Source organism: Pan troglodytes, chromosome 4 (genome assembly GCF_028858775.2).
Source record: "Pan troglodytes isolate AG18354 chromosome 4, NHGRI_mPanTro3-v2.0_pri, whole genome shotgun sequence".
NCBI classification, from domain to species: Eukaryota; Metazoa; Chordata; class Mammalia; order Primates; family Hominidae; genus Pan; species Pan troglodytes.
The window spans coordinates 141,017,233-141,030,367 of NC_072402.2; the positions used below are offsets into that span (position 1 = coordinate 141,017,233).

At 36.5% G+C, this 13,135-nt stretch overlaps 1 protein-coding gene and 1 long non-coding RNA gene across 7 annotated transcripts in view; one reads left to right on the plus strand and one right to left on the minus strand.

The window, feature by feature from the left end:
- Positions 1-9,187, plus strand: part of LOC107974891 (uncharacterized) — a 51,060-nt gene extending 41,873 nt beyond the window's left edge. The window contains exon 3 of the long non-coding RNA XR_001717967.3: positions 9,045-9,187. This is a non-coding gene — a long non-coding RNA (uncharacterized LOC107974891). The remainder of the gene's footprint in view (positions 1-9,044) is intronic.
- Positions 1-13,135, minus strand: part of NR3C1 (nuclear receptor subfamily 3 group C member 1) — a 155,739-nt gene that overhangs the window by 23,034 nt on the left and 119,570 nt on the right. For 5 of the 6 annotated variants that reach the window (XM_063811547.1, XM_063811546.1, XM_009449876.5 and 2 more), the window contains exons 3-4: positions 12,942-13,111; positions 9,038-9,154 (exon numbers count right to left, since the gene is read on the minus strand). In XM_063811547.1, the coding sequence (XP_063667617.1) occupies positions 9,038-9,154; positions 12,942-13,111 (287 nt within the window). The remainder of the gene's footprint in view (positions 1-9,037; positions 9,155-12,941; positions 13,112-13,135) is intronic. The other variant, XM_063811548.1, reaches the window with a different exon arrangement.

Genomic DNA, 13,135 nt, shown 5'->3' on the forward strand with positions numbered 1-13,135 from the left:
AACAATCTGAGTAAATAACTTTTGTAAATTCTTCTATAAATTTTTTTTTATCTCACTTTCACTCTAAATGCAACAATTTCATTGGTTATATAAGGCAAATTACTCTTACTATAAACTGAAAAAAAAATCTAACCTTGGAATAACGGATTACAAACTGTGGTTTAAGATTAATCTAAATCATGGTAGTATATATAATGAAGAGAATTACACTATTTACACTTGTTCAAAGCCACTTATAAAGATAGGAAGATGACAGCAGATTACATGCTAAAAATAGTATTAGTTCTACCAGTAGAAAAAATTCACTTTTCACCTTTACATAGGTACTAACATAAATACTGCGTGGGACTAAAAACATTTGGGAAGATGAAATGAAAAACTTTACATTACATAAATTATAAGTGGGAAATTTCCCTTTTATAAGGAAGATTTATATTGATTACTCTATAAACCTAAAGCAGCCATTTTCATATTATATATAAATTATCTTTTACCTTGACTTGGTATGGAACCATCTACTCAAACTACAACATGGATCCTGTAGACTTTTTAGTAGACTTATTCATACTCCTGAAGTTATTTTAGTGACTAAATAAGAATTACATTGTTCTCTCAGAGGGAAAGTACTCAGAATTCCAGGGAAAGGCAAGAAATGTAATTTATATCACGAAGAAATGTACTTGTCTAAATTATTAGGGATGCAAACCATTTTGCAAAGGGAAGAGTAAATGTAAATCACCTTTAAAAATCATTTTTAGATCCTCTGTCCTTAAAATGACACACCATATAGTCTGTGGAGGACAGATATGGTGGTGGGAACGATATCTCAATGTACAATGTTAGAATAGAATGGTTCCATTCTTATTGTGTTCTATACTAAATGGGGTAACTGAGAAATGCAAAAATTTTTATTAATAGTTCAAAATAGAAACAGAATCATGCTAGAACCATGCTAATTAGTTTACCATGCTCTCTTGGAGGCACAGTATGATATAGGACTAAACAGCAGAAACCTGAAATCAGCATATTTGGATTTAAGTCCTGGTTCTGCCATGTTGTAGCTGGATATCTGTGCAAGTTACTCCCTGACTCTTCATTTCCCCTTCTGTAAAATGAGGACAATATTAGTCCCTACCTCATAGGGTTGTTGTGAGAATTAAATATGTAAAATGCTTAGAACAGTTCCTGGCATATATTATAGTAAGTACCATATAACAACTATCATTACCTCAACTTGCAGGAGAACATGTTTTTAGAATATTTTAAATTTGGATATCGCAACTTAATAGAGGAGTGATAAAATTTTAAAAAGGAAAGACACCAATACATAAAGAAACTCTTTAAACAACCAGAAGTATCTCAGTGAAATCTTGATCCAAAATCATAAAATGTACTTTTGTTGACAATGTAAAAGAGAACACACATGTGCCAAATCAATACACTGAAACAGTACTTTGACAGCCTCAATTAGTCATAACTTTAAATGGTTTGGAATGCATATTTCTTTACTCCACATTAGAACAAGGAAGAAAGAGTAACAAGCTGGAGGATTAACAAAAAACATTTTCTATGACTCAGTTTGTAATTAATTTCTCACTACTTATATATAGTTCTAAATGAGAAAACTGATGTTTTTCAATACAGCTCAGAAAGTACAATTGAACCCAATTGTGCTGTACTGACTAGAGCAAGAAATCATACTAATTAATTTTTCAAAATATCTTCAGGAAGGAGCTAACTGAACTGAATCATTTAGTTAAGCAATCACTATTTTAAAGCAACTTAGTTAATACAACTTTATATAAATTCCTGACCCATTGGAGCATATAGTTGATTAGCAGTCAATACAGGAGCTCCACAGAAGTGTTCATGAGTCTGTGGTAACACTACTTCCTTCTTAATGAAAGTAGAGAAATCTTAATTAGCTTAAAACCTAGTTTATAAAAGTTGGTTACTTGAAAGGATAAACAAGATTGATAGACCACTAGCAAGATTAACAAAGAAAAAAAGAGTGAAGACCCAAATAAGCACAATAAAAAATGTAAAAGATGACATTACAAGAGATTCCACAGAAGTGAAAAAGATCTTCACACTATTACAAGCACCTCTATGCACACAAAGTAGACAATCTAGAGGAAATGGATAAATTGGAACAAAGGCTTTAAAAAATCTAGGGTTTATGCGTGTGTGTATGTGGGTGGGGGGGCGGGTGGAGTTTACTATGAAAGTATCATTTTTGTTTTCAGCTGACCCCCGTATATATAAGGCCATTATTTGGAGGAAGTATGTATGTGGAAATGGAAACACACAACCTGCCTAGATTGAACCAGGAAGAAACTGAAATTCTGAACAGACCAATAACGAGTTCTGAAATTGAATCAATAATAAAAAACCTACCAATTAAAAAATGCCCTTGACCAGATGGATTCACAGCCAAATTCTACCAGATGTACAAAGAAGAGCTGGTACTAATCCTACTAAAACTATTCTAAAAAAGCAATCTAGAAAGAGGGCCTCATCCCTAACTTATTCTACAAGGGAAACATCATTCTAATACCAAAACCTGGTAGAGAAACAACAACAACAACAAAACTACAGGCCAATATCCCTGATGAACACAGATATAAAAATCTTCAACAAAACACTAGCAAACTGAATCCAGCTGCACATCAAAAAGTTAATTCACCACAATCAAGTAGGCTTTATTTCTGGGATGCAAGTCTTGTTCAACATATGCAAATCAATAAATGTGATTCACCACATAACAAAAAAAATAACGATCATCTCAATAGATGCAGAAAAAGTTGCGATAAAATCCAGCATCTCTTCATGATAAAAACCTTCACCAAACTAGGTATTCAAGGAACATACCTCAAAGTAATAAAGAGCCCTGTATGACAAACCAACAGCCAACATCATACCAAATGGGCAAAAGCTGGAAGCATTCCCCTTAATGCAATAAGACAAGGATGCCCAATGTCACCATTCCAATTTAACATAGTACTGGAAATCCTAGTCAGAACAATCAGGTAAGAGAAAGAGATAAAAGGCTTCCAAATAGGAAAAGAAATAATCAAACGATCTCTTTTCACTTATGATTCTATACCTAGAAAACCCTGAAGACTCTGCCAAAAGGCTCCTGGAGCTGATAAACAACTTTGGTCAAGGTTCAGGATTTAAAATCAATGTACAAAAATCAGTAGCATTTCTATACACCAGTAATGTTCAAGCTGAGAGCCAAATCAAGAATGCAATCCCATTTGTAACAGTCACAAAAAGAGTAAAATACCTAGGAATGCATCTAAGTTAGTTTAAAATTTTTACAAGGAGAACTACAAAACACTGCTGAAAGAAATCAAATATGACACAAACAAATGGAATAACATTCCATGCTCATGGACTGGTAGAATCAGTATAGTTAAAATGGTCATACTACCCAAAGCAATTTATAGATTCAACACTATTCCTATCAAACTACAATGTCATTTTTCACAGAATTAGCAAAAAGCATTCTAAAATTCCTATGGAACCAAAAAATGCCCCAAATAGCCAAAGCAATCCTAAGCAAAAAGAACAAAGTTGGCAACATCACATTACCCCAAATCAAACTATACTACAGGCTATAGTAACCGAAACAGCATAGTACTGGTAAAAAAAAAACCACACACAATGGTACAGAATAGAGTCCAGAAATAAAGACAGACACCTACAGCCATGTAATCTACACAAAGTTGACAAAAATAAGCCATAGGGAAAAGACTCCCTATTCCATTAATGGTGCTGGGATAACTGGCTATCCATGTGCAGAAGAATGAAACTGGACCCCTACCTACTGCCATATAAAAATTAGTAAGGTGGATTAAAGATGTAAATGTAAGACCTCAAACTATGAAAATCCTAGAAGAAAACCTAGGAAATAACCTTCTCAACATTGGCCTTGGGAAAGAATTTATGACTAATCCCCAAAAGAAACTGCAACAAAAACAAAAATTGACAATGGGACCTAACTAAAGAGTTTCTGCAAATCAAGAGAAACTATCACAATCTACAGAATGGGAGAAAATATTTGCAAACTATGCATCTGACAAAGCCCTAATATCCAGAGTTTATATGGAACTTAAATTAACAAGCAAAAACAACCCCATTAAAAATGGGCAAAGGACATGAACAGACACTTCTCAAAAAAAGACATACGTGTGGCCAACAAACATATGAAAAAATGCTGATTGTTAATCATCAGAGAAATGCAAGTCAAAACCACAATGACACCACTGTGGAAAGAAGTTTGGAGATTTTTCAAAGAATTAAGAGTTTAACTACCATTCAACCTAGCAATCCTATTGCTGGGCGTATACCCAAAGAAAAATAAATCATTCTATCAAAAAGACACATGTACCCATATGTTCACTGCAGCATGGTTTGCAATAGCAAAGACATGGAACCAACCCAGGTGCCCATCAACAGTGGACTGGATAAAGAAAATGTGGTATTTACATGCCATGGAATACTATGTAGCCACAAAAAGAATGAAATCACGTCCTTTGCAGCAACATGGATGTAGCAGGTGGCCAGTATCCTACATGAACTAATGCAGAAAACCAAATACCATGTTCTCATTTATAAATGGGAGCTAAACATTGAGTACACATAGACATAAAGATGGGAACAGACACTGGGAAATACAAGAGGGGGGATAGAGGAAGGGAGGCACAGGTTAAAAAGCACCTGTTAGGTACTGTGCTTACTTCCTGGATGAAAGGTTCAATCATACTCCAAACACCGGCATCACACAATGTATCTTAGTAACAAACCTGTACATGTACCCCTAGAATCTAAAATAAAAGTTGAAAATAAGAGAGAAACTACTAGATTGGGTTTTTGAACTTAAAAAAATTAGTTTCAGTAATATTTGGTTATAAATCTGATAATGCCGTAAGACTAAGTTTCATTTGACTGTTTATACTAAAAATAAAGCCATACTTTGGATTGATTACAATATATCTTAAAATGAAGTGAATAAAAACATTTAGTTTCAAGAGAAAAACAAGCAAGTTTTTAAAAAAAAAACATTTAGGATCACCATTAAAAATCTTATCTGTTCTTAAATGCTAGGCACTTTAAGCAGTGAAGGCCACTCCCTTAAAATAAATCTTGAGATTTACTTGGTATGGGGCAAGAGTATAAAAATACACCACTTGGAGTCCTAAGTTACATTTATGGAGAGACTTGGGCAAAGTTATTCTGGGGCTATCATCGAAACTGCTTGGCTTAGGGGAAGCACTCTGATGAACAAGAGAATATTTCTGAAGGTTGTTAAAAAAAAAAAAAGTGTGAAACACATGGCTCATCTGTATTGTAAGTGTTAGGGTCTGCCAAAGATTCCTGGCATACGTACATACCAGGCCAAATAAAGATTTTATGTATACTGAGGTTAGTTCAATACAAAAATGATAGTTTTACAGTGAAACCACACACACAAACCCTAAGAACTTTTTTAAGCCTTTCTTTCAATTCATCTACAAGTAGAATTGGATCATTTATATGATATGTGCCACACGGTACATATCATAGTAGGAAATAACAAATCAGAATTTTCTTCCACTATGTAGTATAAAAATGGATATAAAGTAAATCATGGCCCTACTCAAAGGTGTTTTTAATAATCAGGGTCCAAAAAGTAGAAGAATGTATATCAAAGACTAACATGTAGTAGTTTTCAACAAATGCCAATTTCTACACTAACTGGATACGTTATACTGACTATAAAAGCATATAATTGGTTATTTTTAATACAATATTTTGAGAAACTGCAGCCTAAATTGTATGCTTAAATTTTTTTATTTTATTTTATTTTTTTTTTGAGACGGAGTCTCGCTCTGTCGCCCAGGCTGGAGTGCAGTGGCGCGATCTTGGCTCACTGCAAGCTCCACCTCCCGGGCTGATGCCATTCTCCTGCCTCAGCCTCCCGAGTAGCTGGGACTACAGGCGCCCGCCACCATGCCTGGCTAATTTTTTGTATTTTTAGTAGAGACGGGGTTTCACCGTGTTAGCCAGGATAGTCTCGATCTCCTGACCTCGTGATCCACCTGCCTAGGCCTCCCAAAGTGCTGGGATTACAGGCATGAGCCACCGCGCCCAACCGTATGCTTAAATTTTATTCATGTAAGAAAAATCTCTGATGTCCAACAAAAGATTCAACTGGAAATGGCAGTGATGGTATAATTAATAGAAAAATCAGATGTCAGTCACTGCCTGGGGTCGTCTTCTAGTACAGTAAGGGCAAAGGGCACTGCAATTGCTATTAAACTGTAAGAAGGAGGAAAAAATGGACAGATTTCGTAGCCTAGTCCATCAAAATCATTACTTTGTAGTTGATGTATCTTTTTTCTTTTGATGAAAGAAGTCCCTCATAGTTTGGATAGGGAGAAATTGCCCAGAAAAACATTATATACTTAAAGCTCCAAAGATCTTAAACTTTATATGTATTCAGAAAAGCACCTAAAAATGTTACTGGGTAAGCAACCACAATATATTAGAGATACGACAGAATTTTATTTGGGTTTGTCCTTTGAGCTTCATTCAAAACCTATTTCGAAATATAAAATAGGTAAAATGAAAAAATGAAGATTAGAGATAATTGGGACCGGAGAAAATAAACCAAAGGGCACTAAAAACTCAAGTGTCTTAATACATATTTAAATGGTCAAAGTATATTACATACATAGGAGATTAGAGAGCAGCAAGATGAAACTGGGTAAAATCTGGGCAGAGATCTGGTATCTAAGAAAGTGGGGAATACTGTTTTTATAACAAAAATAAACTACCCTTGTGGAACTGAAAGCAAACTTCTGTGTGCATTTTTTAGTTAATCTCTGCAGTTTTTATAACATTTACAAGAAAGTGGGCAGCTATCATTTTATGTAAATCAATGTTTAACATGCTGACACTCTGCAGTTAAGTTTAAATAGCCTGGTCAAACGTAGATAGAGTTGTGTGTGTGGTTTGGGGAATTAGACTCTTCATAGTCATACCCATAAATCTATTTTCTGTTTAACAAGATGTCTACACACAGTGTGTGCTAGATAGCACCAACAATTAGTCTCTCCTATCAAAAGAACCACATAGGTCAGTTGCAGTGGCTCACACCTGTAATACCAGCACTTTGGGAGGCCACGTTGGGAGATCACTTAAGGCCAGGAGTTAGACACCAGCCTGGGAACATAGCAAGACCCCTTTGTCTCTACAAAAAATTAAAACAAAAATTAAAAAAAAATCAGCTGGGCATGGTAGTGTACATCCATAGCCCTACTGGGTGGGAAGATGGCTTGAGTCTAGGAGTTCAAGGCTGCAGTGAGCCATGTTCATGTCACTGCACTCCAGCCTGGGTGACAAGAGTTAGACTCTGTCTCTAAAATAATAATAATCATCATAATCATAAAAGGAACCACATGGTTTCCATTCTCTCTCAGTACTGCCATCTCTTATCTGGAGGACTGCCATATTCACTTAATTGGTCTCTCCATGTAAGATTAGTCTTTGTAAAATACAAATCTGATCATGTCTCTGCCCTTATTTTTCATCTATCTAATTCCTACTCAGCTTACAGATTTAAAATTCAATGTTACTTCTTCCTTGACTTCCAAGACAGAATTAGGTGACCTTCCTCTTGTTCCTGTGGCCCTATGCCCTCTATGGTGTGCCATGCTATTTTGTGACTGACTCTGCAACCTAACTAGCAGATAAACTACTTGAATACAGGCACTATTTTATTCATTTTATACCTAGTGACTGCCTTGTTGGTGCATATTTGTTGAATAAAAGTGCTAATTTCACAATAAATACTAAGCATATGTGTTATTAGATCACCACTACCTTCACAGAACTTGCAATTTCAACCACAGCAGAATTCCAAACTTTTTTCAGAGGAAAATTTTTTAATGCTGAGATCAGTGTTAATTATACAACTTGTTATATAAACAGGGATATGAAACTCTAACTTATAACTAGTTTCAGGTTTCTTTTTTTTTTTTTTTTCCAAGACAGAGTCTTGCTCTGTCGCCAAGCTGGAGTGCAGTGGTGTGATCTCGGCTCACTGCAACCTCTGCCTCCCGGGTTCAAGTGATTCTCCTGCCTCAGCCTCCTGAGTAGCTGGGACTACAGGTGACACCACCACGCTCAGCTAAATTTTGTGTTTTTAGCAGAGACAGGGTTTCACCATGTTAGCCAGGATGATCTTGATCTCTTGACCTCGTGATCCGCCTGCCTTGGTCTCCCAAAGTGCGGGGAGACAAGAAACTTTCTCAGAAACTTCTCAGTGTTGTGTGCATTCAGGTCATGGAGTTGAACGTTTCTTTTGATTGAGCAGTTTTTCAAACACTCATTTTATAGAATCTGCAAGTGGATATTTGGAGCGCTTTGAGGCCTACGGTGGAAAAGGTAATATCTTCACATAAAAACTAGACAGAAGGATTCTCACAAACTTCGGGGATTACAGGCGTGAGCCACTGCACCCGGCCCAGGTTTCTTCTTTACTTGAAAACCAAAACAAAACCCATCCAGTTCTTCCTTGAGGTTTTTTTTTCCCACCCCCACCACTTGAAGATCTGTAATAAAACACAGATCTCCAAGTAAAAGGTATGCTTTTAAAAGGCAAACAGAAAAATGGACATGTAAATATGTATGACACAGAAACATTTCCAACCCTAGGGAATAGTTTTGAGGCTGAAAAAAGGAGTAAGAATAATAAAGTTGCTGCATGTTGTGTAAGTTTCATTATTACATAATTTCCTTTCTTTGTATATAGTCTGGCTGTACTAAATTCAGTGTGTGTAAGAAGAACTGGTGGATAAACAAACAATATGACATATTCATGAAAAAAATTTCCCATTTTTATTGGGCAGTAACATTATGCTAGTCAAGCATATATATACTGAACTGACTACATTAATTACATCTGCTTACTTGTATCTTCAAAAGTAAAATGATAAATTTTTATAAGCTACAGAGACAAACAATTGCTTTCAGATATTTATATTACCTTCCAGGTTCATTCCAGCCTGAAGACATTTTCGATAGCGGCATGCTGGGCAGTTTTTTCTTCGAATTTTATCGATGATGCAATCATTCCTTCCAGCACATAGGTAATTGTGCTGTCCTATATGGAATAAAAGGCACTATTAAAGTTTCACAGGTCTTCAAAGATATTTTATACGGACAGCCTCTGTCTTTGTTTCCAGTGGAATATAACCAAGACACCCACAGGTATTGCCTTGAGGGAATGCTCTTGCCTACATTGCCATTATGAGGTCGAGAGGTCAAAAACAACAAAAAGAGTCTCCCTTTTTCTGTTCAACAAACTGAAAACAGTGCAATAAAAAACCTTACTGCAGTATTCACATATAAAAAAAGTACACAAATCAGTGAACCATTTAATAAATTTTTACAAACCAAGAACCTTTATGTAATCAGCTCTCAGATCAAGAAACAGAACAGTACCCCAACAGGCCCCCTTTCTGCCCAATTCCAGCCAGTACCCACCAAGGGTAACTACTTTTTTGATAAACTGTGTTTTACATAGTTTGATAGATTATGTTTTTTTATTTTTATTTTTATTTTTTTGAGATGGAGTCTCGCTCTGTCGCCCAGGCTGGGAGTGTAGTAGTGTAGTGGCATGACCTCACTGCAACCTCTGCCTCCCAGGTTCAAGCAATTCTCCTGGCTCAGACTCCCGAGTAGCTGGGATTACAGGTGCACGCCACCACGCCTGGCTAATTTTTACATTTTTAGTAGAGACAGGGTTTCACCATGTTGGCTAGGATTGTCTCGATCTCAGGACCTCGTGATCCACCCGCCTCGGCCTCCCGATGTGCTGGGATTACAGGCATGAGCCACCACGCCCGGCCAATAGATTGTGTTTTAAACAAATAATAGTTTGGGGTAGATGGTTAACTGTATCAGGTTCAATTCTTTGTAAAGAATAGGCCACAAAATTGACCACTAGACTATAATTCACCTTTGTTCAGAGCTGCTCTCCAATGCCAAATATCTGTACCAGCTGTTTCAATTTCTTTTTGTACTCTATAAGTTTCCTAGCTTCTTTACTTGGACACAAAATGGAAGCACTAACCCAATTCTATCCCCTATAAATCAAAAGTACGATCAACAGATACATCTATTGATGAAGTGGTTATAATACAAAAAAGTTATACCCTATAAGGAATCTCTAAATCATTGTCCTACAGTTACTGGAAGAAAAAAAGAAAAAAAATCACCCACTGCTAAAAATGAAAAATTCCAAAGTTTTGTTTATATCCAACTGAAATGTCAGGATGTGCACATTACGCCAATATTGATTTCTTTATCCCAGGTATGTCTTGTGCACAGCTAAGACTCTGAGCTATAGGATCAGAGGCACTGTACCTTCATAAGTTAAAAATAGCCCTTTGTGGTTATTAGCATGAAGTTGGACAAGTCTATCTATCTGTTCCTTATCTATAAAATGAGGAGTTTTAACTAGTATTCACTATTTCATAACACATGGCCACGTACAACTAATAGTCATTTCCTGTCAATCCATTCATTCATTCCTTGACTCATTTATTTATTTATTTTTAGACAAGTTCTTGCTACATTGCCTAGGCTGGAGTACAGTGGTGTGTCATAGCTCTTTGCAGCCTGAATCTCCTGCTTTAGCTTCCTGAGTAGCTGAGACTACAGGTGCGATGCCTGGATAACATTTTTTTTTTTTTTTTCCTGTAGAGACGGGGTCTCGTTATATTGCTCAGGCTGGTCTCAAACTCCAGGCCTCAAGCAATCCTCCCATCTTGGCCTCCCAAATTGCTGGGATAATAGGTGTGAGCCACAGTGCATAGCCCATTTTCCTTGAGCCACAGTGCCCAGCCCATTTTCCTGTCAACCCTTCTGATAAGACAATGAGATATCTTATTTTGGAGTTCCTGTGTCTTCTACTACTTGGTAAATTCCCTTTCTAACTAATAGAAAGATGAGTCTTCAAGTCAGCTGAAATTTTGTGACATTGTTTTGTTTATATGGTATTCATTTTTGTGGTTAAAGTCTATTTTTGGCAAATAATTCTGGTTTTCTATTTATGGTGGGTGTGGTAGCCAGCCTCCCAAGATGGCCCCCAGTGATCTCTGCCTCCTTGAATGCATGGTCTTGTGCAGTCCCTTTCCGTCCTTTACCAAGATTGGTCTGTGTGGCCAATAAAATATGGCAGAAGTGATGGCATGTTACATGTGAAATCAGATAATAAAAGACAATAGTTCTGCTGCATTGATCACATACTCTCTTGGATCATTTGTTATGGGGGATGTAAATTATAATGCTACTCACGTTACTCCACAGAGACCACAAGGATGCCAGCTTTAGCTAGTGTAGTAGTCCCACCTACTGATTAGAGTCAAAAGTAAAGCCCACCCCTGCCTAGTGTAAAGCTCTGAATAAAGTGCAACAACTTGCTGATACCCATATTATACTATGCCAATTTTGAGGGATAATCTATAATTCTAGCAGGTATTAAGAATGGAGTGCTAAGTGTAAGATATTTTCAATTCACAATGGGTTTATCTGGAGGCAACCCCATTGTAAGTCGAGGAGCCATACTGAATGCGTATCACTTTCCCACCATCATAAAAGTTGAAAAATCGTTAAGTCAGGGACTGTCCGTATTATTATTATCACTGCATTTATATCGTGGAAATACTTAAGCAGTTAAGAAAGTGAGGAGTAAAGTGAGGACACGAAGACGCTTCTGTCTTCTGTGTATGTGTTAAGTAACATCCACTTTATTAGGAGCAATGCACAAAGCAGGGCTGGGCTTTACTTTTGACTCTAATCAATAGGTGGGACTACTACACTGGCCAAAGCTGCCATCCTTGTAATCTTTGTGGTGTAATACGAGTAATTTTATAATTTGCTAATGTATTAAAAAGTAAAACAAAAGAAAATGACTCATCTAACTCTCATGGATATGCAAACACAACATGAGACAAATAATAATAATCCTCATACAGTGAATGAATAATTGTTTCTTTAAAAAATTAATATAATCAGAGCTTTAGGCCAAGCTACTTTCAAACTGCTTTAGAAATAACTAAATTATATGACAATTTTTTTCCTAGAGGAGTCACTGGTAGTATTAGGACATTTTAGACTCTCTTCTAATAAATTTGCTATGGAATGAATTTCTCATTCTTTAGGGAGATAATGCTGTTGCCCTGTCAGCAGTCTGAATCCATAACAAAGTAAGATTTGTGTTAATACAACATTTATATAGTGAAATCAGTTTCTCTAAAATACCTTTCCTGACCTCCTCAGACCGAGTTTCTCTCTCCCTCATCTATATTATAATCTCTGTACCTTGTCATTGTTAACTCATCTTTCACTTCAGTGGAGTGTGACTTCCCAGAGGGTAAGGATCAGGTCTTATTGGTATTTATACCACTTAGCACAGTGCCCTGGCTTAATAGAAAAAAAAAATGAATAAGAAATGAAATGAATATCTTTTTTTTTTCCTGTCACAGTTCTCACTGTGACTCATTTTTGCCAGGCCAGTATAGTTGGTGACTTTGAAACCTATTAGCTTATGGAAGTTAAAGCCCATGTTTCTAATACAATGAACATTATGTTATGCCCAAACTTAACACCATCATTTCATATGATAGCACTTTCTTATAGTGTTACCTTATGCTCCCTGACCAAACTCCCAGACATCAACTTATACTTTTCTATTTTATTCTAGATCTTTTTGTATTGTTGTTTTAAATACTTTCCTGCCCATTAGAGGACCTAGGAGCCACCCTCCTCTCCCCTCTTAACTGATATTTAGCCTTTCATGGGCTTTGCATATAATGGAAATTTCAAAATCCACCCTGAGAAATGAAAACCAAGTAGAGGAAAAATAAACTCTTCAAAACACACACTACCTTCCACTGCTCTTTTGAAGAAAACTTTACAGCTTCCACAAGTTAAGACTCCATAATGACATCCTGAAGCTTCATCAGAGCACACCAGGCAGAGTTTGGGAGGTGGTCCTGTTGTTGCTGTTGAGGAGCTGGATGGAGGAGAGCTTACATCTGGTCTCATGCTGGGGCTAAAGAAGGGGAAGAACAGTGTT